At 43.6% G+C, this 27854-nt stretch overlaps 2 protein-coding genes across 15 annotated transcripts; one reads left to right on the top strand and one right to left on the bottom strand.

Annotated features, from left to right (window-relative positions):
• Positions 1–1865: 1865 nt before the first annotated feature.
• Positions 1866–12741, bottom strand: ATXN1L (ataxin 1 like). 5 transcript variants are annotated; one of them, XR_005069069.1, is made up of 4 exons: positions 12653–12741; positions 10681–10745; positions 3505–9494; positions 1866–3462 (listed from the first exon to the last, which is right to left on the bottom strand). XR_005069069.1 is itself a non-coding variant. In XM_037063704.1 (4 exons), the coding sequence occupies exon 4, from the start codon at positions 9376–9378 to the stop codon at positions 7315–7317; it is 2064 nt and encodes a 687-aa protein (XP_036919599.1). In that variant the 5' UTR covers positions 9379–9497; positions 10463–10573; positions 10681–10745; positions 12653–12741; the 3' UTR covers positions 1866–7314. The 5 variants fall into 5 exon arrangements, 4 of the variants coding, with proteins under 4 accessions (XP_036919599.1, XP_036919598.1, XP_036919600.1 ...); XM_037063704.1 differs by adding an exon at positions 10463–10573 and having other exon boundaries at positions 1866–9497; XM_037063703.1 differs by adding an exon at positions 10463–10573 and having other exon boundaries at positions 1866–9494.
• Positions 12208–27854, top strand: LOC118999253 (IST1 homolog). 10 transcript variants are annotated; one of them, XM_037063712.1, is made up of 10 exons: positions 12208–12227; positions 15060–15098; positions 16220–16332; positions 19239–19419; positions 20083–20170; positions 20650–20733; positions 21609–21719; positions 24678–24866; positions 26537–26579; positions 27054–27853. In XM_037063712.1, exons 3-10 carry the CDS (start codon positions 16245–16247, stop codon positions 27239–27241), a joined length of 972 nt encoding a protein of 323 aa, XP_036919607.1. In that variant the 5' UTR covers positions 12208–12227; positions 15060–15098; positions 16220–16244; the 3' UTR covers positions 27242–27853. The 10 variants fall into 10 exon arrangements, with proteins under 10 accessions (XP_036919607.1, XP_036919610.1, XP_036919605.1 ...); XM_037063710.1 differs by lacking the exon at positions 12208–12227 and adding an exon at positions 12885–12919; XM_037063707.1 differs by lacking the exon at positions 12208–12227 and adding an exon at positions 12931–13152.

Genomic DNA, 27854 nt, shown 5'->3' with positions numbered 1-27854 from the left:
ATGTTGTTTCACTCATTAACTCATCTAATTGTGCAGGGTTACTCAATGTCATCTTGACCAGCCTACCATCTTCATAACAAGACTTGTTGACAAGTTCTGGATTTTCTGCAAGGGCTTCATTAATTTCAGTACTTCTCCTGATAAGAGAACTGAGTTCACTAGCAGCTTTCTTTCACACTTTTCAAAGCAACTTCTTTAATTTTGTTCCAATTTTGGGCAGACTACAGTAAACATCTAAAACTCCCTGTGCAAAATTACTGATTCCTAGTGGTCCAATATCACTTGCTGTTGTTATCCATTCATGTTTCTCTGTGAATTTACATACAGAGAAAGCAGACTGGGCCTGGTGCACAGCACTGGCCTCATGCCCCATGGCCTGGGCAGGCAGGACACAGAGTGCAGACAGGAGTGGGTATCATGGTAAAACTCTGTGGCCATGATGCAAACTGGCATCTTATAAAGAGGCTATGCTATTTAGACTAGGTGCTATTTTTCTGGGCAGGATTCAGTTTGTCAAACTTTTAAAAATTCTATCCCAGAGAGCAGACAGCTGCACTTAGGAATATGTTCATAGGAATAGTTGAAATATTTAGGTCCACGGCATCAAGGAACTCATGTTTGAGAGAAGAAATTCATTTTTTTACTTACTCCCCAGAGCCAAGGTAGGATAATCCAGAGTTAAGGTGATATGAGAGCTCGAGTCAGTAGTGGGGAAGGTAGCACAAAGCGACTGTATGGTTGCCAAACTGTGGAGGAGACTAGGGCTGAGGTCATTTCTAAAAAGCTTCTGTGATGGTACAGAACAAGCACAGAACTTTCCTTAGCCTGCACCAAAGGTTGTGTACAGTTTAGATAATTATAGATCTTCAGGTCCAGAAGGAAGTGCCCTACTTAAGTTGTAGCCAGAAAAATAACTATGCCAGAAACGTGGACCTCTTCCAACATCATGACAAAAAACTTGGACTTTTCTCTGACCTCCATTGGTTCAAGGTTACTTAATAGCATTATCGGATCCCCACCCTCAACTACCAAACTAGGGTTAATTCTTTCTGGGTAGGCTGGAATATTTCTGTTGTGAAAAATACACACATTTCAATCAGCTTATTTTGAAGTTCTGCACATTTAAAAGAAAGTAGTTAAGTCGGATGCCTCTCTCTTACATACTTCCTTCCTGAAGGCCTCCGTGGGGTCCTTCAAAGTGGTGGTGCACTCACTACACGTCAAAGATTATTCTGAGCACTTTACATGGGTTATTTCATGTAGCTTTCCGAATTATTAACAGACTCAGGAGTTAGATGCCTGGATTTAACATTCTGCACTGCTATTTAATAGCTGTGTTACTTCAGGCAAGTTATTTGACCCTATTTTATGGCTGGTTTCCCCACCCATAAAATATAAATATTACTACTAGCAACAAATGATTGTTAATATATAATGCACTTAGGACAGTTTGGGGCACACAGTAAATGCTCAGTAAGTCCATCTTGTACCTGAGTGGCAAGCTTTCTGAATTAGAAGCAGTAACTATCATTGGAACTGACTTATTTCAGCAATTTCTGACAGTATTCTTGAGGAAAGAAAAATGGGAGACAAGGCCACCAATGAAGACATCTTCAGGTCCTTTTCATCAACTACGCTAGTATCTACAGGTGGCCTACAGGTAGACTTCTGGGTCTCTGAAATACACAGCAACAAAATGTGCAGACCATGCTCCAGGTCTAGCTCACATAACCTGCCCAGAGTTCATCACACAAAGATGGGTACCATGTGGTCTCTGTTATAAGCTTGCCCACAGAAGGCTTCTTCTCACCCCCACCCATTGGCTATCTAAGGCTGGGATAGGAAAAAGGCGCAAACACCAAAAGGAAAAGCTAGTAGTTTATATAGATAGATATATAGATATATAGATATTGATATATAGTTTACATAGTCCACAAGTTAAATGCAGGTATCCATAAGAAGAGCATTAACAATAAAAATACAATCTGTGTGTAGCCAAGTACAGAGACTTAAAATGGTAAAACAGCAAAAGGATCTCACAAAAATACAAATATACAGTACAAATTGATTTATTTAAAACAGTTACAAAAAAGCACAACAAAATAGAGATTATCCTTAGAATTATTAATGCTTTGTTAAAGATCAGGTAGGATTAGAGGGTAAGAAATGGTATGGGTGGGGGGAGCACCTGACTAGTTCTAAGGCTTTAGATACAATGCAGTTGATTACATATTAATTCAGCCATTACATACTGGGGATGGTAGTTGGGGGTCAGTAATTTATCTACAGGGAACTCCTACACCAATCAGATCCATCCAGACCTCCCCAGTGATCCTTCTCTATTCCTCGGGACCCTAAAGCCAACTGGATGACATTCCCATCCTTCTTTCTCCACCCCATTCCCTATCCATGTTTCCCTCCCCTAAGGTGCTGTGCAAGCTGAGAGCAGTCTGCTCTCTGCAGCTGGAACATACACTGTTTTGGCTACAGGGATCCTATACGGGACTGGGAAGGTTGTAGGGGACAGCCTTATTTTTAATACTTCAAGTTTGTCAAGAGAACAGTCAGTCTCTCCCCCAACACAAGATTCTCTCAAATGTGAGTATCAAGCAAATGAGGGATGAACCCTGCCTTTAGCAATACCAGCACTGCGCTAACCACTCACAGCTCACAACTACGTGCAAACTCCCTGTCCAGGGAGTGGGTGTAAAACTACCACGTCATCAGCTCACGCTCTCTGATGAACCTCAGTCCCCATGACAGTCATAAAGACAGAAATCAATGCTCGTGAGTTTGACACTAGGTAAAGGCACATGGGCTGCTGCCACGCACACTGCAGACAGGAGCCCAGTTTGGGGCGCCACCTTCACTGCTGGGCATTTGCAGTTAAAATGGGACCACACAGACTGTTGAGTCTGCAATCTACTGAGGGAGAATCTAGGCTTAACAGAAATAATAAAGAAACCTTAGTGTGAAAAGTGCATTTATTACTACTGTTCCTGCTGGGGAGGTTCAGCAGGGCAAACCACACCACCGCTCCTCCTTCTGCCCCAGGCACTGTGCATAGTCTGCAGGTAAGGAGAGTGCAGTCAACTCTAGCATCTCAAGGGCCAGTGTCATCCTAGGCCCAGACCAGGCTTCTGGTCCAAAGAATGGTCCTAGAGTTGAAAGAGCAACTGACAACTGCAAAGACTCAGATGCTTATTTTATTATTGCATAATGTAGGAGGCCTTCCCTACTCCAGGGAAGCCTGGAAGGTGAAGGTGTCCCAGCAAAGGGGTAATAGGTTCCTGGTCAACATCCAACCCAGCACAGTTCAGCTCTTCAACTGTAGTGTACACTTTTTCCCATCTGGAAAGTATTGTAGCTTCAGTGTGGTTCAGTAAACTTAGCCCTAGGAAGCCAACAAGTCTCCCTAAAACTTGGCCTCTGCCCTATTTACTTTGCTTTTAAGACTGTGACCTAATCTCCAATGGCCAATTAATCAGGTTTTAAGACTGTGACCTAATCTCCCATGGCCAATTAATGGGGTTATCTTTCCTTTAATGGACCCAGGCCCTTTCTCAGTCAACCCACGTCCACACTTCATCTCCAGTGTGATCACTCAGCTCTTCGATACGCCCACCTGTTGCAAGTTTAAATGATACCACCAACCTGTGCATCTCCTATGATGCCCACTGGTAAAAATAAAACTAAACCCCACGGAGGGGCTGTTTCAATCCAACTTTAGACCCTTCCTCAACCCCAGACCAGAATCCACATAACTGGAGCCAATGAACTTCTCCAGGATACTGACACAGACCCTAACCTGGTTCCCCGCCATTTATTTTAAAAAGAGGATACAAGATACCACAAAGGAAATACATTAATACAAAACACCCACTTGTAGGACCTGCTGGTTTCTCCCTCAAGACACTCAGATATTTGGAGCCAAAGGGCTCCCAGTGAGCACTAAAACCACATCCCTTTGGTATCACCCACCCACCAGCAGCAAGCCATACAATTCCGAGTCCCCTTGACTCTGCTATAAATACTTGCACAGGTGAGAATGCAAAGGGTGCCTGGATTCCATCTATATGGCCAGGGACATGAAAGGACAGGGAGCTCTGAAGGGCAGCAGGCAGGACAGTGAGCAGACAGCAGCGGTGGCAAAGCAGCACGAACCAAACGCCTTGGCGTTCTGACCAGCTGGGACCAAGAGTGTAGAAGGGTCAGTCCAGATCCACTGGGGCGCCCCCTCATAGGTGTGAGTGCTCAGCTCTGAACTCCCAAGCCCCCCTCCCCACCCTCCTGCATACTAACCTTGACAGGACTGATGATCCAAGTCTTGGATGTATTACCCATCCTTTACCTGTTTCCCCTACTCTTAAAGTGGTATAGTCATTTCTGTTTAGTGCTGAAGTTAGCAGTCCTTTTTATCCTCAGGCTCTGGGATTGGCCTCTACCGTTGACAAGGGACTGGCTCTGGCCTTCTTCAATGGCCCATTCCCCAGAAAGCTGACAGCTTCCCACTCAAATGCTCACTCTCTCAAAACCACTCGCAGGTCTCTTGCAAACTTATAAAATTCCTATAAGGAAGAATGGACACACCATAGGTTACTCTTACTTTTCATGCCTGGAAGAAAGACTGAACCAGAGGGAAAAGGCAAGGGGAATGCCACTGCTCTGATCAAGATTTAGAGCACAGAGCTTCTTTTTCTGGGAGACCACACTTTACAACAGACACTTCTGCAACTCAGCAAAATCAAGTATTAATCCATTACATATGCATGGCACAGTATCAGGGGAGCTGCTGGTACTGCTTTCCCAGCAAGAGACAGAAGAGGAACAGCAGCAGAAAGGCCGGGGCCCAATTTACCAAGGTGCACAAGATTTTCTCTTTCCTAGGTTAAGTGGAAGTTACAAGACTGAGTAGTAGAGGGTTATGTGACTTAAACTACTTGGCCTATATCTGGTTAGAGATTTGCTCCCACAAGGAAGAAGCTCAGTCGGTGCCCCTGGTGGACATTTCTTGTCTACTGTGTGCACATCACTATCCAGCTGATAAGCCTTCCTATGAGGATGTTTTTAAGAAAACCAAATGAATAGCCCCTAGGAGTGAGTTGTTCATAGAACAGTCAGAGAGGAGGCCTTCTCTAAGGGCCAACATATCCGTGAGGAGTCCTCAAGACTCAGCCCCCCAGACCCCTATGGTAGCAAAGAAGCCAAAGAAAGCAGCATTCAGAGAATGTAGGGGACAGAGAGGGAAGGGCATGATCCCAAATGAGTACAAGGTTGAGTGTTCACCAGACAGGGTTGGTGTTTGGTTCTGAGGTGAACCAGAGACTTAAGTACTTGCAGTAGGTCAGCAGCTTCCTTTGGATGAGGCTCCAAAAGCTGGCCAACCAGGTAACTGCCCTCAAGGAATGAAACAGCGGAGTGTAGGACTTGTAACAAACAAGCCAGTTTCAGCCACTTTGTTCTGCTAGAACAACCTTTAGCACCTGAACACTAAGAATGACTCCATTCTCAGAACTCCCCCTCCCTCACCAGGAGGTAGGTAAGATTATTTATCCCCATTTGGCAGCTGGGGAGGAAGTGAAAGAGTGAGAGGTCACAAGACTTGCCTCAAGCCTTTGACAGAGCAGAGATCAGACCTCAGAGGCATGAGACTCCTGATGGTAGGCCAGGCATTGGCATCCGAGCATGTTTCTCAAGGACATGCCAGGATCGTACCCTGGGAGAAGCCTTTCCAGAGCTGGGTGGACAATACCCTGAGTTACTTCAAGAGTCTAAAGACCCCCGAAAAACAAACAAAAAACCCACCCATCCACCTGAAAGCTGGTGGGGGAGCCTAGTTCTCAATACCCAGTAGAATACCACAGTCTGAGCTGATGCTAAAAGTTGTGGGGGAAAAAATGTGGGCTTAAGACACAGGGAGGCAAATGCAACCAAGATTGAAAATACTCTTTGCAGAGGAATACTCCACCACAAAATCTAGGCAACTTAAGGTATTGACGCATTATCAAGACTACCCAGAACCTTAGAGTCAACTGTGGAAGGGGACAGCGAGGAGACGAAGGGGAATTAAGATGGGAGGAGCTGTATAAAAATGCCAGGATGAGCACTGCCCAGTCAGGTGTATGTGCCCTGACCCAGGGCACAGTTCCCTTCTTACTTCTCCACAAATAAGCTGCAGAGGAGGGGACATGATTCTTTCTCAGTTCATAAAAACAGAGACTATAACTGAAGGGGAAACCAGAGAGACCCTGCACACCAAACACTGGAGGTCTTGGTCAGAGTGGACAAAACCAATTCTGCAGAAGGAGAAAGACAGAGCAGTTACGAATTAGGCCCAGGTCAAGAAACCATGCAGAGGGGTTAGGGCAACAGAAGGATGGGAGCCGCGCAGGCACTTCGGCACAACACAGACAGAGGAATGCAGGGCCTGGGGAAAGGGGCCACCAGTTCTTTTAAAAGTCACCATTACCAGCTAGAGATTTAGTATCGCAGGTCTGGCATGCTGGGTAGGTGGAGCTTTGTTACATCAACTACCCTTCCAGAAGCCATGCAGAGAGCCTGGTCAGACGGGCCAAAACGTCTTACCCAAAGTCCCCCGACCCAGTCCCCACCAAAACAGTACTTCACTCTGAACCCTGGAGGGGTTTCTCTCTCTCCTGGTGCTAGAAACTTGCGGGAGGAATGGTGAGAAATAGAAAAGGGCTGAAGCAGGATCCACCAGAGTCCTGTAGATGAACGCTCCTCCCCCATAAACCAGCCACGGACATCTGTGTAACAACATTACCCTTTAAAGTGCACAGCTCTCAAAAGAAGAGTTCTGGGTGGGAACCCTCTTATTCCAACCATGGGGCTCCTGCCCTTCCACCACAAAAAATAAAGGAAAAAAAAACTTCAGACAGTTGAACTGCTACTATAAGCTGTGTATCATCATATTTGGCTCTTTCGTTGCTCCTTCCCTCTGCAACCTGCTCCCAAAGACTGACTTTCCCCTTGCAGGAGCTAGGGATGGGGAGGAAAGAACAGGGAGGCCCTGATATTTGGAATGTCTCTTATCCTGCGTGTACCCCCTTCCTTCCTTAGCCCAGGCCTGCTGCCCCCCATTACAGCATCCTCTGGGGCCATCCTGAAAGAATGCCACAGGGTAATGAGCAACAGACCCTGCCTTGGGAGGCTGCCTTCATGCCTCCTCTTCTCCCCCACCCCTCCAATCTCACTGCCAAGAGAGCCATTCCTTGCTCGGCATGTGCAAATCCTCTGCCTGCTCACGGTGAGGCCCAGCTCTGGGGTAACCCCAGTCTTGTCTGGGAGAGAGGTTCATTTTCCCGCATTGGAACGCCCTTCGATGGACAGCTTTACCTCCTGTGGAATGAAAGAGGGACGGAGCAGTGCAGCCCGTGCCTCCTCCCCTTGCATGCTGTATCTTTGGAAGCTCGGCGCTGGCCAGCAGGCCTGAGCACCAGGCTCTGGCTGCGAGGGCTCTACCATTTGGGAGCCCTCGCCTGATGGCTGGCTCTTCCCCTCACTGTCACATTGCTCTCTGGGTCCCAAGACTGTCCTCTCAGGCCTTTCTCGGGAGGTGCCCAGCTGGCCTGGGGGAGCACAGCTGGCCTGAGAAACTGAGTTACTGTTCAAGCTCTGTAAACTGATAGAGATGCAGACATCTCCCACCTGTAGTCGATGGCAGGGCAAAGAGAAGAGCTGTGCAGTCCGCCCAGGGCTGCAAGAGGACCAACCCTGACCATATACAAAAAAGGGGTGCTCGGGGGGCACCTCAATGCTCACTTTGCTCTGCTGCTCACCAACCACGAAATGCAGCATGACAAATCCAGGCCACTGGCTCTCCTGAATGTCCACAACTGTGCTAGAGTCGATCTTCAGCCCCCCGCTCACTTCGGCACTGCGCACAAAATCCTGGGTCTGCAGGTCCTCCACCCTCTTCAGCTCCCCTGTAGCCAGCTGGATGATGGCGCCTTTCATGAAATGGGAGGGCAAGTGGGAGGAGGTAACAGGGGGTGGCGTCGGCTCTTTGTCTGGGAAGATGGCTCTGGCCTGAGTGTCCAAACTTGATGCCACCAGGATCTCCGAGCCCATGGGCAGCAGGCCTGGGTCACTTCCAGTGGGCACCAGGTTGCCATTGGCTACAACCACTGCTTTGGGTAAAGGTCTGTGTTTCACCGGTTCCTGATGGGATTGAGGGTACAACCCTCGGGCCTGGTTTTTCTCAGCCATCTCTGCTGGGTTCCTGGCTGACCCTAGCCCCTCACCCTGATGGTCCGGGGTATGATGGGACAGGTTGAGGGGGCTGGGCTCATCTTTCCTCTGCGCTGCCACCACACGATAGTCCTGAGAAGCTAAAGTGCCAACCACCTGCTGGACCTCGAGGTCGGTGTCTGGGGTCCCTCGGTGTGCCGGCACTGCCACCTCCACCCGTGCAGTCTGAGAACCTGAAAACAACGGTCCATCCGCCACACATTCGACCACTGGCACCAGTCCCTGGCCATCGCCCTTGCTGGTGGGAGAGTCAAGGGCTTCACTTTCCCGTCTTACTAAATTTCGCTCTTGTCTCTGTCCATTGGCAGGGGCTGCTTCCAGAGCAGGCTGGCCCTCCTGAGGGTTAAGAACTGGGCTGGCACCTGTTGGAGGGGTTTCATGCAAGGTGTACCCAGCAGGTAGCCTGGACATCTGATAATAAATGGGCATCCGGCCTGGAGCAAGGTCCAGTGGCTGAGTACTGGAATGATGTGGCAACTGCCCAGGTGGGGAGGTGGCAGAGGGGGTTTTGTTGAACGAGTGAGCCGGAGACGAAGCCTGCGGGGGAGGAGTAGCTCCTTCTGCCAGGAGCGAGGCATATGGCACAAAGTGTGGAAGGTGGGAAGTGGCAAGGTTGGCAGAAGGGGAAAGGAGGGGACTCGGCAGGAAGTTGGGTGGCACAGCATAGGGAAGGCTATAAGGAGACCCAATGAACTGCAGGGAGGTGGATGGGAGCTGAGCATAGTGGATTGGGGGATAGTGGATTCCTGGATGTTGAATCAATGAAGACGCTACATTAAATGTGGGGGGCAAGGGGCTCATGTTCACCACAGATGGGAGGCCAGTTGGAGAGAAGGTGGCAGGTGGCATAGCCACCTTATACAGCATGCCATACTGGTCCACAGTCAGACCAGTGATGGCCTCAGCTCCATCACCCCCCAGGCTGACTCTGGCTCCTGCCTGGCTCTGCCCTGCCACCACAAGCCCCCGGGACCACTCAGAGACATCACTGGAGGGTGTGTGGTTAGTTGAGCAGCTGGTAGTTCTCCCCATATCCTCGCTGGTCACGGGGAGGTCTCGTTTCTTTGGTGGAAGGCATTCCTGACTCCTCTCATGAACAGGTTTCATATTGCTTTGTGGTGTTCCTGGAGCCTGGAAGGGGTTGGCTTGCTCCTTGGGGCATCAGAAGGGGCTTCTCTGTGGCTCCCCTGAACCCTCTCTGCTGCTGGCTGAGGCGCCCACATCTGCTAGGGAACAAATCAGAGGCAAAGTAAAGTAACCTAAGGGACAACCAAATCAAAGGAAATAGAAGGAACTGTGGCCACATAGGGAGATGTAACAAAGGAGACTGTTGAAAAAAAGAAAGAGGTATGAGAGAGGGGCAGACAAGGATGCTACCCTCCTTACTCATTCAGCCTAGGATATATACGAAAAAATAGTCACAAAACCACAGAGCTACGAGGACAAGCATTCAACAAAGCGTAAATAAACCGAGACACCAGCAGCTTCGTGATTAGTTGTGCCTATGATTATTCTCAGCCTTCTCCCTGAAGTATCTGAATACATGGTCAGTGCTGCTGGGTCTTTCTTCCTTTCTCCTTTTGCCGCCAAAGACTACGGTGCCGTCTTCTTTCCTAAACATACGACCTCATCCTCACTTCCTTTCCCCAGCCTACTTTGGGTTATGAACTCACCTATCTCTAGTCCCCTCAGCTCAGGCTCATCCTCCTCTGCCTCAAATCACCACTACCTCGAGGACCCAGGTGCCAGTAAGTCCTCAGATTTTCTTGTGTCCTATTTTTATACACCTTGCTCCCTACACGTTTAGGAACATTAGTACTGTCTTTGCCCTGTGAAATACTACATTCAAATCTGGGCTCTGGGGGGAGGGGATGGCCCTAGTGTCCTGCAATTTATTTGTTTCTCCTCCTCCCCAAGGAACAACAAAACTCTTCTGACCTCGCATAGACTTCTTTCCCTCACGTTAACCACCTTCAGTTTGCCTTCTTCTTTTTTTTCCCTTTTGTTTTGTCAGTGGCTCACTCCCTTTCTTTTTTTTTTTTCGTTTTGTCAGTGGCTCCTTTTCCACTGTAGGTCTGCACTAGGCAACACTTCCTAAAATTCCAATTCCATTCCTTTGAACATGCGTATTTGTTACTATCTTAGGTCTGAAGGATCAGTAAGAAAGATCTCCCCTTTCTCTTGTTGTCACCTTCCATACATGCTTTTGTCCATTGTCATAAAGTATCTTTTTGGTCTGAACACTTCAGTGCATATGAACTTTGTCACCTATATCTTCCAATCAGGCTCCAGTTCTCTGGATCTGAAAAGAGATTTCTATATTACACTCTGTTCTGTTTTTCCACTGTTGAATTCCAGATTTTTTTTGTTTTTATTTTTGCAACAAGTTATCCAAAGCGCCTATATTACCTGAGCTTTCAGTGGTGCTTCTGAGCAGCTGTAGTGAGCAGTGTCTTTCCAGCTGGCGTGGACGCCTGGAAGTCGGACATAGAGATAAAGTAAGCAGGAGCCTTGCCTTGACCCCTCTCCAGGGTCATCAAGAAAAGTAACTCTGAAGTTACAAAGACATCAAACTCCTGAGTCCCTGCTTTGTCCTCTTCTCTAGAGGTAACAGCACATGTATCCTCAGTGCCCAAGCAGTTAAACAGAGAAAAAGCCAGATCTTAAACTCTAATTTGTAGAAAGACATCCCTTGAAAAAATTTTCCAGGTCAAATCTCATTGTTTTCTCTAACATCGTACTCTTCATTCTCTAGCTGTACCTATTTCCCAAAGGTCAACTTTACTTCCAATCCCAATTTCAGGTAAATGTACAAATAAAATGGAAGACTCAACATTGTTTCCATGTGAAACACGGGAAGCAGGAAAAATGAACTTCATAGATCTCATTTTTATTCAGGGCTGATGAAAACACGGTTGTGTGGGTTACTTAAATGAGAAAAGCAGCACTAGAGGAAAAAGAGCAATTATTTATGTTTCTGGGGCAGAAAAAGAGGTCAAGGGGGAGTCACTCAAGGGGAAGCCTTATTAACAGATTTTCGGAGTTAAAATAAAGGTCTCCTCTGTGTGTGTAAAATTTTGTGACTGACAACTTTGTATCGAGTGCCAAATCAGGAAAGACATTCCCTTGAGGGAATGTCAATTAAAAACATTCCCTTGGTCCTCAGGTAGCTAACAATGGGCAACAAAACTTGTGCTAAACTATCAACATCTGAATCCACACATGCCAGAAACATCAAGCACTGAAGAGAGTTTTAATCTCTGAAAACAGAAAAAGCAGGACTGACCAGTACTCTGAGAAGCTACCCACTCTCCTGTTCAAATCCTACAGAACACTGCAAACCTCAAACCAAACTAAAGGCAACATTTATCTCTTGAGATTGGCAAGGTGCAGACGTACCCAAAAAGGTGACGAGAGAGAAAAACAAGGTGGAAAGATATGGCCCTCGTTCCACAAACACAAATTACACAGCAGGCACACGTCATGTATTCCTTCGCTGGCGCTTCCAGCAACTGAAAAGCAGTTAGCTTTCTCCTTCATTCTCACCAAAAAGGGGCGCGGGGTCCCATCTTCAGCCCTAGAATGATTCTTGCTTCCTGCAACTAAAACATTAAAGAAAACCTGCCTCTAGGTCACTGAGGGGTTAGCCAAACACAAGCTAATAAAAGGACTGAAAGAGGCAAAAGGTCTGCAGAATGACAACAAAGAGCCAAGCCTGTGTACCAGGTTCCCACACTCAAAACACATTTCGGAACCTGAAACCTCAGCCTCTGGAGGGGCTCAATGAGGATTTCAAAAGAAGACGTAGCCTGCTACCCTAACCGAGCTAACGGGGAAGAGGAATGTTCCAAAGAGTTGTCAGCGCTGCCAGCAGAACCAAGGAATCAAAAAGCTGAACCCTGCCAGAGTTCAGCCTTCATTCGGTGAAGGCGAGAGGTGCGCCCGCCAGAGAAGAGGTCGGAAGACACCAGGGATTCTGGTTTCTTGTGCTCTCGCAATCTTTGCTCCAAAAGGATAGGGCTCGAAATTGGGTATTCAACGTTTAGAGAGTGGGGGCGGGGAGGGGAGTCGACTCTCCAAGCAAAGGAGCAGGGGCTAGGGTCCGCAGGTGATGCTTCCTTGTTTGGGGGCCCCTTCCCGCCCCAAGAACTAGGACACACCGGCCAGTGGGAACACAGCCGCGGGGTCGCCGGAGCCCGAGGCCGCCCTCTGGACTGGGTCAGCGAGAAGTGCGCGGGGGTCTAGGCGCGGCCTCTCGCTCGGTCCGCGGTTCGAGGGGGCAACGGGGTCCGGGGGGGCCACTTCCTCCGGAGCTCTGAGCCCAGGCCTGCTTGGCCTCAGTGAGGCCGGCCAGGGGGCCCCCACTCCCGGCGACACTCACCGGCCCATCTCACGGCGCTCTTCGGGCTCCTCCCGCTCGTCCCGGAGCCGCCGCTATAGCGGCCGCCGCCATCCCCAGCCCCGGAGCCGCCCCACACCCAGCACCCCCACCCCCGAGTCGGGCGCCCGGAGATGGCGTACGCGCGCCCTGCCCCCGGCGCGAGGCGATGGCGTCACTCCTGGGCCGGAGAGTGACGCCCTGGAGGAGCCGCCGGGAAGTTGGGCTGGCCACCTGCGAGTCGCCGCCGGTGCCTGCTCCGAAAGAAAAGTGAAATCTTCCCACTGGGGCTGGGTCACGTGAATAGGGCTGGGCCGGGACCCTTCACCTTGATCCCTCAATGACCCCGCGGTCTTTCTACCCCAGGAAATTCTGGGGGTTCTTAAGCAGAACCCTGGGGCATGGCGTTCAGCGACCCTCATTGCCTGCTCTTCCTGGGTCTGCTTTATGAAGCCTCCATTTGGGAACCTCAAGGAATCCCGAGGCGACCCGATCCCGGGAGAGTAAGGAGATCCCTCTGGAGCCCAGGGGTGAAGATGGGAGCTCTATGTGAATTGAGACAAGCCTCTGAGGGAGAGGAGGAGGGACCAGACCCAGGATCTAGGGGAAGGTGAAAGAAGTAGTGGGAAACTCAGAGTCTGAGAAGTTAGAGGAAGAGGTTTAGTGCAGTGGGGAGCAGCTTAGTTGGTGGAAAGAGGGCTTGCCTACTTGATGGAGTATTAGGTCACAGTTCATTGCCCGTTAACTAGTCAACTTAATAGTAACATGAACTTCTGTTAGCTGAAAAAAATTACCATCTGAATTTGTACTTCCATTACACCTATGTAAGAAAAAAAAAAGTCTGCAAACTAAACAACAAACTAAACTGAGAAAAAATGAGTTTAACTGTTGAAGAGGTTGTATTCTGAGTGTAGTTCTTTCAGTTTCAGCAAACTCTGTTTAATAAATAATTTTTGTTTGATTTTAAAAGTACTGGCTGTGCTCTGGTCCCTATTCTGTAGCTATCTAGCCTTAGGAAAGTCATTTTACTACTTTAGATTTGGGTTTGCAGTTCTGCAAAATGAGAAGCTTAAACTAAATGAAGGTGTGAGAGTAAAATGTAGATTGAAGAGCTCTCTAAACATTTTGAGTGATAAAATAAGCAAAAATGTACATACATCATAGTTGCATATATTTTTGTATCTACAGAAAAGAAGTGGAAGGATGTGAAACTAGTTAACATTGGTTATCTTGGGAGAGAAAAGTGGAATTGGGTGGTAGCCAAAGGGAACAAAAGGGACTTATTGTTTGGATTTTTTGAGACTATTATCTTAGAAATATTAAAATGAGTGAGTTAAAATACAAATAAGGTATATGACCTCTAAGATTCTTTTAAGGCAATTCTTAGATCTCGATTTTGATATTTTTTCACCTTGATGGGCACAAAGAATCATCAAAATTATTAAACTCCAAACACACACACACCTTGCACCAGTGGGTGAAACACAGTGAAGCTTCTGATCTGTAGCCTTCTGGATCAAAGGGCCTTGCTTCATGAATATTAATATTATTCATGATAGTCACCTTCCTTCTCAGTTTGGCCAAACGGGAAGTCCTGTGGCCTTTCTTCTCGGCGATTCTGTTTTAGCACTAACTGGCATTCTGGATTCTAGTTCATTGCTTAGCTTGCTCAACTGGCATTAAAACTACAAAACTGACAGACACCCTTGAACCATCCAGGTGTACTCAAGGATAGCCAATTTCTCCCAGATCAAGATACACAGTCATAGATCTGCTTTTCAGGCAAAGTTGAAAGAACAAACACAGGTAGATGCAAGCAAAAAAGGGTTTTTGACTACCAGCCATCAACACAATTACGTGGTGCAAAGGCGTGTCTGATTAAAAAAATAAAACAAAAACAGGACGTTCTGATTGGTGAAACAGGTGATTTCCTGGTTTGGTGCTGCAGTCCCAAGAGGGTGGGTCGTATCTCCGCTGTGTCCTGTTTTTAGAAATCTTTGCTCCAAGCCATCCTGATTTCTTTGGTCGTACATACTGATGGTAGGAAGAGCCAGAGTGTCAGTTTGACAGGAACATTAGTGATAAGTAAACTATTATGGTTTCTAGATTTAACACACTAAAATAAGTTACCTTATTTTTCTAAAAATCTATTATTCTCTGGTATCTGGATAATTCTCTATTTAAGTTATTTATATTAAGTAAACCTGGGTCTTAAACACTGTGACTGGCTCAGTAAATAGTTGTTGAATGAAATGTCACAAAGATATCTCTCGTGGGGAGACTGCCCTTTATAATCTTTTGCCCCCATTTCCTCACTTCTCTCGTCTGGTTAACCTGTTTGCTCTCTGTTTTCAGTCTCATCTGAAAGTCCTTCATTTTATGTCATCGAGTTTTATTGTTTTTTCCACAGAGTTTCAAGAACTGATGAACCAAAGGGAGATTTTTAAAGGTATTTGGGATATTTGGGGAATAAGGGGCTAAACTTCAACGTTTTTCCCATCTCTTTTCTTTCCCTGGATTCCTATTGAGTTCCTTTGATGCATGTAGATTGAATTGGTGCAATGGGAGAGCTTGAGCTGCCCTGTTGGTAGGAAAACAACCACCCAACCCTGCCTTGCTAGTTATTCTCCTTGAGCAGGCAGGAGTTTCAACCAGCCCTCTGTGTCACCTGTTTCCTCTTCGTGGTTTTTCTTGACCTTAGAGGTATATGACAGGCAGGGAAAGCTCACACAGCAGTCCAACTGTCCCAGCTTCCTATTTGACGTTAAGGCATCAAACCAGAGAGAATTTACTGGTAACTTGGGAAAGCATGTGTGTCGTAACAACGGGAGGAGGTGGTGTTTTTCATACTGTCGCATGTTCCTGCTTGTATGTTTCAGTGTGTAAAGGTATCATTTTAGGAAAGGAATTTCATCTTTGAATGCCAAAGGCAGAAAACAACTAACCTCAAGCATACACTGAAAGTATTGAAATACTTAGTAGATTTAGCTTCCTCTGGGAACATAACACATTCACATCTGGCATTAGATTATTTTTCAAAAGCTTTTCTAGACATCCAAATGTAGAAATGTGTCATTTTTAAGTTTGTGTTTTATCTACTTTTCTGAACAATTCTATGTCCTCATTTCCACACACTTTTAATGTTGTGTGATCTCTCCTGATGGGGATTTTCCTTTCAAATGCATTAATATTTTATTTAGAAGGAGGTCTTATAATTTCTCCATGTATGACTAGTATGTCCTTTGAGGAGGGGAATCTCCCTTTGTTCTCTGCTTCCTCAGACGCTTGCTAAAGACTTTCATGTCTGTCAGAAACTTCCTGCAGAATTCTCAAAAATGTCAGTAAAACCACTGACTATTGAAATAACCTGGAGGAAACCAAACCCCTACTTGAATTGCAAGACTCACATCTGGGGGGCGTCTGCTCCACAGAGAAGCAAGTGCACCCGGGCCATTACTAAGCAGTTGAGGGTTCATTGCATGGGGCTTGTTGAATGAATAAAATGGATGTTGAGAAACTGGAGCTTCCTCAACACTGACAGCTATTTCTTTCTCTGGGAAACTTCCTCAGAGTTGCTGTGCCTTGTGATAAAATCATGTTCAGTTCTGCCTTCAAAGCTGATCGCCTTCGGGCCAACTTGCAACTGGTTGTCAGTCGCCTAAAACTCCTGGAGAGAAAGAAAAGTGAGTAGTGATACTCCAGGCAGCCCAGCCAGCTGCCTCTCGGATCTCTGCGCAATCTTCTCACTACTCCCCCCCAGCCCAGGGACATAATCTCCTAAGACTTTCCTCACTGGCTTTGGAATTTTAAATAATATTTCCGACTGGTGGGAATTTGGGAATGAATATTATAGTGATCAAACCATTTATAAATGTCCAAAGACACTTCTGTATCTTGACTGAATTGATATCGACATCTTGGTTTCGCAAGATGTTACGATTGGGGAACACTCAGTAAAGTGTACTCTGGGTCTCTCTGTGTTACTTCTTATAAGCGTCATGCGACTCTACAGTGATCTCAAAATTAGAAGTTGAATTTGTAAAAGATATTTCCAAAGGTTTAAAATGCCAAACAATGTCCCAATTCCTGGACTTCTCTCCACTAAGGCAGAGAACTTGATCTAGTCAAACTGTATTCAAGTGTGCAGTAGCTATTAAGTTTGAGGTTCCAGGCAAATTTTTCTGGAAGGGCTTCCTTACCCTTTTCAAACTGCCAACCCTCCCCCCGCCCCAGTGCTGTTTCTTCTATCAGGTGGCAGCTCAAGTGGTATGACATTCATACAGAGAGGAAATAGGTGTCGTCTTCCTTAAGTCCAACTTATTTTCTGTTGCCTTTTGCTTTCTCCTCATTCCAGTGGGTCACATGCATGATAAACTTCTCAATAAACTGAAAAACTGATGATTTCTGATTATGAGGGGCATTTAGGTGAAACAACTATTGCCTGTAAATGTATTTTCTGAGTGCTCTGTAAATAGTATTGTTTACTATTGAATTACTAAAATCTATTGGTAGAGAGGGTGGTTACTCAAACTTCCAAATTGATTCTGGAGCATTGATTAGCCAAATGTTGGCAGAGGATCTCTGGGCATTACTTAGATAATAGGGTCTTAAGGAAAGTACCCAAAATAAATAAAATTTAGGCAAACCCTGTGTTTCCCACTTTGTTACCATGAACAATGAGGATGACACTGATGATGTAAAGGGAACTTGTGAACTTTAAAACGTATGCCTACATGTTCTTTTTAAAAAAATTTTTTTGGCCCTGGCTGGTGTAGCTCAGTGGATTGAGCACGGGCTGCGAACCAAAGGGTTGCCAGTTCGATTCCTAGTCAGGGCACATGCCTGGGTTGCAGGGCAGGTCCCCAGTAGGGGACCAAGTGAGAGGCAACCACACACTGATGTTTTTCTCTTTCTCCCTCTCTTCCCCTCTGTCTAAAAATAAATAAGTAAAATCTTAAAATTTTTTTAAAATAAATTTTTTGTTTATTTATTTTTAGAGAGAGGAGAGGAGAAAGAGAGGGAGAGAAGCACCAATGCATGAAAGGTGTTTCCCGAATTTCCTGATCAGTTGCATCTCACATGCCCCCAACCAGGACCCGGCCTACAACCCAGGCAGGTGCCCTGACCCGGAATCAAACTGGAAACCTTTTGGTCCATAGGCCAGTGCTCAGTCCACTGAGCCACACCAGTCAGTGCCCTACATGTTCTTTTATTTGATCCTGATAATCTAGTGATACACCTTATTGACCAGACAAATTTTTACAAATGGAGAAATTTAAACATGAAGTACCTGAGTGATCTGAGATAAATAAAGCTAATTGGTTCTGTTTTACCTAAATTGATTGCTTTTGAAAAGGAGGTAATAATCATGACCTTCCAGGGTTCTATTTGCAACACAGACTATAAGTTGGACACACAACAAATGTTTGTTGTTATTGGTATTGATGTAACAGCAGTTTAGCATTTATCTGAAGTAAGTCCAGCTTTCCTGTACTTTCTTTTCCCCTCAATGTCTAGGGCAAAGAACATTGCCCTATCCTGGACTTGGCTAAGCAACTTTCCAAGCACTGAGGTTTATGTGTATATTTCAGATTCAAATATAGTTTCATATAAAGATTTCTTTGCAATGACAGAGTAACTCTGTCTATTCATGATGACATGGCGAGCATCACTTTTAGGGTATGGCAGACAGACAGAGTATATAATTAGGAGGTTCAGGTTTTCCCGACTTGTGAAAAGCCTATTTTCCCAGGCTTGGTCATCAGTTGATAATTCAAAGGAATAAGACATTACTTATGGCAGTGGATGACAAATGGGACAGGTTATAGTTGTTACCTTTCCAGCATGACTCTACTTGTTCATTTAACAACATAACATAGTGGAAAAGCATAGTTATGTGCAAGTCTGAAGATTTAGCCTTAATTTTCAATTCAACCAGCTACTTGAAATCATGTGATCATGGGAAAGCCACTTTACCTCTCAGAGTCTCAATTTTCTCAGCTGTAAAATGCACGTAACATATAAACTTCACACAGGTGGTGTGGGGATCAAACAGAATTGTGTGTATGGAAACATTTAAAAAATGCAAAGCATGACATCATTCTCCTTTTTCAAATAACTAATCTTTTTATTAGAAAAACAATGAATGTTCACTAGGGAACATTTTAGAAAACAAAGGTGAGCGGAAAGGATACGATAAAGATCACCAGTCCAAGCACCCCCTGCAGCAGCGGTTCTCAGCCTGTAAAAGGGGTCAGAATCCAGAGGGCTGGTTCAGACAACGAGTGCTGGGCTCTACTTCCAGAGCTTCTGATTCAGTATTGCTGGGGTTGGCTCCAAGAATCTGCAGTTCTAACTAGTTCCCAGGCGATGCAGCCCTTGCTGATCTGGGGATGATGCTTTGGGAACCGCTGAACTAGTGTGAAACACTGAGCACTTTATGCATCAATGGTATACCTTAAGCGTGTATTTATGTTTGGTTATTGGTTTTTATAAAAACATTGTTTCACACTACTGTGCAACCTGACTTTTTATTGAACAAACTGCTCTTTGCACATTCAGTTTTCTATATGTATGTTTTGTACTGCAGCCGAGCAGGCCCAGAAAGCAAGGAAAGAGATTGCTGATTATCTGGCTGCTGGGAAAGATGAGCGAGCTCGGATCCGAGTGGAGCACATTATACGGGAAGACTACCTCGTGGAGGCCATGGAGATCCTGGAGCTGTACTGTGACCTGCTGCTGGCCCGGTTTGGCCTGATCCAGGCCACAAAGTGAGACCTATTGAACTTGATTGTTTTTCAGGCTCAAAGGAGTGACGCACATCGCTACCACCTGGTGAGGGAGAGGGTGGGCTCTAACTTGTCGGGACTGTGTCAGAGTAGTTTGTGTCTGCCTGAACAGAGTATGTCAGTGCAAAGATCCATTTTTAAAAGCCAAACATGGCTTTTTTCTTGCTGTAGATAAATTGAAAAATGCAAAGTATTTTTTGTCTGCTGGAGGAAATATGGCAGTTTAAAAAAACATTTTTATAAAAACCAAATAGATGTCTTTTTTCTTACAATACAAATATTGGACAGGAGGAGAGTTACGGAGGGGAAATGGGGACAACTGTAATGAACAATTGAAAAAGGAAAAAAGTTGGAAAATACAGACAAAAAGAATCCATAATCACCAAATCTGGTGATAAGAATTTTTGGTGTATTCCTTTCAGTTTATACATGTATATTTATATGTATTTCTGTGTGTGTAAACATGTATATGTGTATATATACTTTTATCTACCTATATGTACATAGAAGTTTATATTCTAATTTCAGTTTAAAATTTTTTATTTTGACATTATTTTTTTCATATTGTCCATGGGCTATACCTTTGAAATGGGGAAGAGAGAGGAACAGAAAGCCCTGATTTTCATAACTGTGTGCTTTCCTTAGGGAGCTGGATTCTGGTCTGGCTGAATCTGTGTCTACACTTATCTGGGCTGCTCCTCGACTCCAGTCAGAAGTGGCTGAGTTGAAAATAGTGAGTTTGATGTGTTTTAACCGCCTGTGCCATGATTGTAAATGAGGGGGTGCTAATGTTACCCATGTAGACTTGCAGGGTTACTTGGGGCTCTTTCTTTTCATAAAGGATAACCAAAAAAGTGTTTGCTTCTGTTGGTCTTTGAGTTAAAAATAAATACTGTTTTTAAGGACAATGGTGGTGGTGGGGGAACATTACCTAAAAAAAACCCAAAACTTGAAACTGTGTTTCTTTTGTGGGAGAAGGGGTGTCATAATTTACAAGGTGTTTAGAATGAGAGGTTTTAAGTTTTATATTAGATACTTAAAAATTAAAGTGCTTATTTTATTTTTAATGCTGTTTGATGCTAAAAGAATGTCATTCCATTGAGGAAACATGAAAGTGATTTTTGCTCTTTCAATGATTCTTTATCTAAAGCAAATCTACCATAACGCAATCAATTTTGCCTGTATTTCTTTCCTGGTGATGGTTTACTGCAGGTATCTAATCAGCTGTGTGCAAAGTACAGCCAAGAATATGGTCAACTGTGTCGAACCAGTGAGATTGGAACTGTCAGCCCTCGGGTAGTACCATTTCCAGAGACACATATTCTTTGAAACCAAGAAGTCTGGGAAAAGCTGAGCAAACTCAAAACATATAATTCTGTGCAGAGCGAAAGATATGTGGAAGTAATTTTTTCATTGGAGGTAGAGAGAGACGGATAAAGATCTTAAATTAGGGAACTCGTTTCTTTCAAAGGGAGTCACATATATGGTGACAGATGGAAACTAGACTTTTTGGTGGTCAGCGTGCTATAATGTATACAGGTATCGAATTATCATGTTCTACACCCGAAACTTGTCTGCTATTAACTGATTTTACCTCAATTGAAAAAAAAACTAGAGTCAAGAAAACTGAGCTGATTCTTAAGAAAACATACATTTTCTTAACTGGCCTACTAATAGAAAAGATGTTAATGAAACTTTGAAGTTTCAACTTTTGAACATCTTACATAATTCAGAACTGACATTCAGCTGGCCACAGAATTCTGGCCGAAATAGCTGTTTCAGGCTGGTGGACATGCTCCTCATTCAGGGCATCCATTCTAATTGGATAGTGCCTCGCTGCACTGGTTGTTGTGTATGTTGAATATCACCTCTGACATAATTCAAATACTTATCATGAAGTCAGAAAATACTTTCCTTATGTTTCTTTTCTTCCTCTTATTCTATTTGGTTTGAGGGGTCTTCACCCAGGAAAGGGCTGTCTTGTGATACAAGGAGGATTCCCTCCTTGTTGTTGCCAAGTTAATGATCCTTCTACAATCGTACATCTTAAATAACAGTGACTAGAAAGATGAAGAACACTGATACAGAAGTGAAAGACTAGCTAAATTCTTTTTGCTTCTTATTTTGTAGGTGTGAATGTGACCAACTTGGTTATGTTCTTTATTTTTCAGCTCATGTGTAAACTAAATGTGGACACTCTACCCAAGGTTCTAGTGGAACAGTACCTGATAGAAATTGCTAAGAACTATAATGTGCCATATAAATCCAAGGCAGCAATTATGGTGAGTACTTTCAAAAAAGGAGAATTGATTTAAAGCTGAGGTTTCTATTGTGCACTAGGAGATTTTTTTTTTCTACTTAGGAATGTGGCTCTCAGGATAGCTATGTCAGGATTGTAAATCAGGTAGTTTGTACCTTTTGTCTGCCCACATACTTTTCCTAACAGACTCTGACTTCTGATAACGATCAGGTGACCCTTCTGAGTTGTTAACAGTGAAATGGAAAAGAAAGGTGAAGGTACCTAAAGTGTTACACACAGAAGTGTGAAAATAGTTTTAGTGCCTAAGAGCTCAACTTTGTCCTGTGGATATGTCATATTTTAATAAAGAGATCTTTATTAAAGATCTAGAACAAAGGTTACAAGAGCCAAAGGCACAAGGCACTGTCATTTAGTCTTGCTTAAGGGTGTTAAGTTCAGTAGTGAAATGACCCATATTCAGATCCTAGCTCCACCTTTTATTAATTGTGAGATCTCAGGCAAGTTGACTTACTCTCTCAAAGACTCAGTTCTCTGGACTGTAAGAAGGTGGATAAGGCCCTGGCTGGGTAGCTCATTTGGTTGGAACATTGTCACAATATGCCAAGGTTGTGGGTTCCACCTCTGATCAGGGCACATACGAGAAGCAACCAATAAATGCATAAACAAGCAGAACAACAATTTGATGTTTCTCCCTCTCCTTTCCTCTCTCTAAAATCAATAAATAAAAGAAGGGGGATAATAATAATTAATGCTTATTAACAGATCTAAGTTTCTTGAGATGATTAAATGAGCTAATTAATATGCACAAGGGATTTAAATGCAATGCTGGCCCATCACAAATGTAATCAAGTTTTGCTCTTTATCATCATCATTGCCCCAGAGGATGCATTAAGCTTCCAAAAGGTGGTCAGTGACTATTTTAGGGCCAGAGGGATATATATCTCCCTAACGTCTCTCAAATCATCTCATATGGGGAGTGACTTATTTTAGCAATTGGTAAAGTTGTCTCTGTTAACTTCTTTTTTTAATTTATTCATTTTAGAGAGAGAGAGAGAGAACATTGATTTCTTGTTCCACTTATTTATGCATTCATTGGTTGCTCCTCATATGTGCCCTGACTAGGGATTGAACCTACAACCTTAGTATATTGGATAACACTCTAACCAGCTGAGCTGCCTGGTCAGGGCTCTGGTAACCTCTTTATAAAAGATGTCCCTGCACTCACATGCCAAACTTGGGCTTAGTGCAGGCATGGAGCTATAAGGGAACTCTGTTCCATCCTGTGTTCCCACACTGCTGCCTGCCAATAGATGGGACAGCACGTAACACATTGGGGTGGATTAAGGGTCACACTTGTCTTTTCTGATGCTTTGCTCCTGATGGTTTCCTGATAGGGACTCTTACCCATTTTTTCTTCTTTCAAACAGTTATATGGTTTGTTGAAAAATAAGATATTGTGAATATCTAGATAACACCAAAAGGGACTGTCAAGAAGTAAAAGCCACCTGAAATACCAATAGAGATGTGTGCAAGGGCTGAGCCTTGGACCTCTTCTCTTTCTTCTCTACTCTCTAAGTGATTTTATCCAACATCATGGTTTTCAACACCATTTTTATGGTGAGGACTTCTACACATATATCACTAGCTAAGACTTCTAGGCTGATAAGGACTCCAGGCTGATATATACACCCATCTTCTTGAAATCTTTGCTTGGATATTTCAGAGGCACCTCAAATTTAACATGTCTAACAGTGCTCTTACCCTTTGCAAGAGTCCACTCCTTCTACAGTTAACGGCAAATCTAGGTGAGGGCAAGAATCTTAATGTCTTCCTTGACTCTCCCTTTTCTCACAACTGCTAGCCCCCAGCCAATCTTCGGCAAGTCCTACCTTCAAAATATATCCACAATTCTGCCACTTCTCACCATCTTTGCTGACAGTAGCCTGGGCCTAACCTGTAATAATCTCTTCCCTGGATGGTTCAAGGGCCTCTTAACTGGCTTTTCTGCTTCTCTACTCTTCTTCCTCGTTTATTGATGTTTCATACTGCCTTCAGAGATCTGGTTAGTATCACCTAAGTCAGATCTTTTCACACATATGCTTTTAAATCCCCCAGTGGCTTTTTATTTCACTTAGAATAATAGGCAACGGCTTCACCATAACTGAAGAGGCTGCCCATACCTACTCTCACCTCTTGTCTCTGGCCTCATTCCTTCCACTTTCCCACAATTTACTCTGCCTCAGCTACACTGTCCGCTGACCTCCTCACGCTTCTTCGTAGACACACAGCTGACTCCCACCTCAGGGCCTTTGTACCTCCTGTACTCTGTGTTCTCTTCTATCTGCCTGGCCCCTCCCTCACTTTCTTCAGTATGAGGCCCTTACTGGCTATCGTTTCTAAACTGTCCACCTCTTCCCTTTTCTCTGCTTTATAATTTTTCGCTATCACTCCTATCTTTATCTAGCACACTATGCAGTTCACTTAGTGATCTTGTTTATTATCTGTATCCCCTACTGGAATATCGTTGGCTCCAGGAGCACAGGGACTTTGTTCTGTTTTGTTTACTGTGCTATCCCCTGTACTGTGCCTGATTTATATTAGGTAGTCAATACAGTTTGCAAATGAGTGAGTAAATCCAGTGTTTACCACTGTTAAGATCTGCTAAACTTTCTTGGAGACATCTCTATGCATATTTACATCTAGCTCTTAATCATTGGTGCACCAGTGCCTGACCTGAGACACTCAGAACACAGTCATTGAAACAGAGACAATGAAGTGTGAGGGCCAGAAAGCCCGAAGGTTACTTTTAACTGTCATTGACTTACACTAGACTCACCGCTTCATAAGGGCAGGAGACACGTCTCCTTTACACAGTTTTTTCCCCAGTGCTTTCTAATAGTGTTTGGCATGTAGGAGGTATGCAATAAACAAATACATAATAAATTGAGAACCCAGTATTATTCTTACCCTCTTGCTTCAGGCTGAAGACCTGGCAGACCTGGTTAGTGTTGGTTTTACCGATGATGTCAAGCAAGGTGCCCGTGGCAGTGGAGGTGGAACTGTAGCTGGACCTGGTGATCCACTTCAGGCATTGCCAGTATCTGCATCAGGGGCCTTACCTGTGCCATCCTCAGTTCCTGGTCCCTCATCCCTTCCTCATGAAAGACAGGTCTGTATGGCTAAGGATACTGAATCTGAAATGATGCTCTAAGTAGTGCTAGGAAGTACTTCTACATGGGTCTTTTGGATGGTAAAATGTTCTTTGTGAAGTTTTCAAGGCCAGGGGCATATTTGTAATAATATAGCTTAAAAACACATTTGATATGTTTTTATGCTGAATTCATGAGAAAATAGGGCTACACACAGCTTTTCATCAACTGCTTGACAATACCACACTGTAGACTACGAAGAACACTTGTATGAGCTGGACACATCTAGAAGTCTTGAATGCACAGAGATTTAGACTCAAGTTTCAGATTAGATATATTCAATTTATATGGAGCGAGAACAGTTTATTCTCATGTTGAAAATAGGGTAAAAATCTCATAACTGCGTACATACACAAATCTAGAGAAGTCAGGTAAGTAAAAACTAAAGAGCCGCAGACATTAATCTTCTTTACTCTTTGTTCCTTCAGTATGAAGCAAAAATAAATTGTGTCATTCTTTTCATTTCTGACCCCATGAAATTCTTTTTTTAAAATGTTATATTTCAGGTATAACTTAATTCTAATTTTCCTTGTTGAAATTATTTGTCTGAATAACACCTTGTGTATTACTCAGCTTCTGCTTTTGGAATGCAAGTTCTCTAATTTAGAAAGAAAACTATGGAAAATTTAAACATTCAAAATTAGAGAGAATAATACAATAAACTTTCACATACACATCACTCATTTTTGACAATTATCAGTATTATGCTGTTCTTATTTCATCTGTCTTGTTCTTTCTAATTTTTTGAGAGAAAGGGTTTAAAGCAAATTTCAGACATTATATAATTTCACCTGTAAATATTTCTCTATATATTTCTAACATATACCCTTTGTTTTTATTGATTATTTTTTATTAAATATTTTATTTATTTACTTTTAGAGAGAGAGGAAGGGAGGGAGACAGAGGGAGAGAAACATCATGTGTGCGAGATATATTGATCAGTTGCCTCTCACACGCCCCCCACTGGGGACCTGGCCCACAACCCAGGCATGTGCCCTGATTGGTAATTGAACCAGCAACATTCTGATTTGCAGACTGACACTCAGTCCACTGAGCCACTCCAGCCAGGCCCCCTTTGTTTTTATAATATAAAATAATGTCTTTATGATAGCCAACACAATGAAAAATAATTTCTTAATATTGTATAATACTCAATCCAAATTAAATTTCTCTAATTGTCTCAAAAATGTGTTTTTACAGTTATTCTGTTGAACTCAAGATCCCAAAAGATCCACACATTGTATATGGTTGATATATCTCTTAAATCTTTTCATCTCTAATCCTTCCTTCTTCCTACTTCTTTGTTTTTTCTTGCCACTTATTTGTTGGAGAAAGAGTCCTTTGATTTTATTAAAGTGAAGCATTTTTTCACAAGTAGTCTCTAGGTTCAAATACAAAGGATTCCTTGATTCTTGTATGAGGCTGTATGTGACAGAAGAAGCAAAACCCATAGTCATTCCTGAGGCTGATTTCCAAAAGGCAGAAAAACCCTTCATTTCAAACAAGCAGAAAGCTTGACTGTGACAAAGTTCACTTACGTTAATTTTAAGAAATATTTATTCAAGGCTTACTCTGAAAAAATATGTTGGAAACTCAAACCAGTTGCTTCCCAGTGATTTTTTTCTTTCAGAATGACTCCTATCAGAACAATTTGCTTCCTGTACTGGTTCCTGGTAAGTATAGGGAATGCTGGAAATAGTTGGTAATATTGCTTGATATTCATTAAAGATATTTCTGTTGTTATAAGATGAGTCATTCCTCCATTGGTGGGAGGAGTTTATTAGTGATTTATTGGGATGACAGTATGTTTACTTGTAGTAGCTAAGTAGTAGTTTGCAAAGTTGATAAGGATCTGAAACAGATCTTTAATTCAAAAACAGTTTTAAAACCACTACTATACTAGATCACCTTATTACATGTTTTGAAAAATTGTGCCTTTAAAAAAATTCAGACCGTCCTTGTAGGAGATTATCATCACAGTGTAACTATTACCACCATTTCCATGTTGGGGGAATGGTCTAGTTTTCCAGCCATACTATGTACTGTTCTTTCAATAGCAATAATAGCCTATTGTTTTTAAGGCAGGAATTTCATTCTGGAGTACATATTAGTGTGACTTTTTAAATCACATTTTTTGAAATGAATAGGTTCTGGACCTACCCCCGAAACTTCTCCAAAGGCAGCATCAAGAACCAAGATTGGTTTCGATAACTTGATGCCTGATTTGCCTGATGTCAAACCTCAAGCAAGCGTTTCCATTGACCCTTATGATTCGGAGGAAGTTGATTTTGAAGATCTTGACCGGAGACTTGAAATGCTGAAGAAAGCCACATAATTCCTTAGTCCTAGATTGAGTATTTGCCTGGGACTTAGGGCTCTTGTGCACAAATTTTAATATGGCCATTGATGTGTCCGTCTGAAGTTTTCTCATTTAGAATTCCTTTCATCTCTTAAAATGTGTGGTTCTCTGTCTGTAATAATGTGCATATGTCTCTGTTTGTGTGCATATACATCTGATCATATAATTATTCCTGTTTCTTAAAATTCTGTAATTCTTAGATGAACATTCTTGACCTACAGAGTTTTATTAATTTTAGTCGATAAACTTTCATTTTCTCTGAGATTCTTATTTCTCTCATAATTATCACTTTTTCCAAGGAGGCAGAATGGTGTGTATTCAAATCTCATCCCTATACTTACTAGTTGTAAATAAGACTTTTGGCAAATGGTACCTCCTGTCAGATGTGCATGAGAGAGCTAAGGAACTAGAGGAATGCGCGTCTTCTTAAAAATGAGTATTTTAAGGAATGTGCAAACACTAAAAGTGAATAAAAGAAGTGTTTTCCAAAAATCTGGAATCTTCTATGCCTGGGTTCAAATTTAGATTCTGCCACTTATTAGTTTTAAGCTTCCTTTTCCTCACCTGTAAGATGGGGAAAATAATGAGG

Source organism: Sturnira hondurensis, unplaced genomic scaffold, assembly GCF_014824575.4.
Source record: "Sturnira hondurensis isolate 20B ecotype Veracruz unplaced genomic scaffold, ASM1482457v3 Scaffold0014745, whole genome shotgun sequence".
NCBI lineage: Eukaryota > Metazoa > Chordata > Mammalia > Chiroptera > Phyllostomidae > Sturnira > Sturnira hondurensis.
Note: the sequence above shows the minus strand (reverse complement) of the source record. Positions and strands in the feature narration are given on the sequence as shown.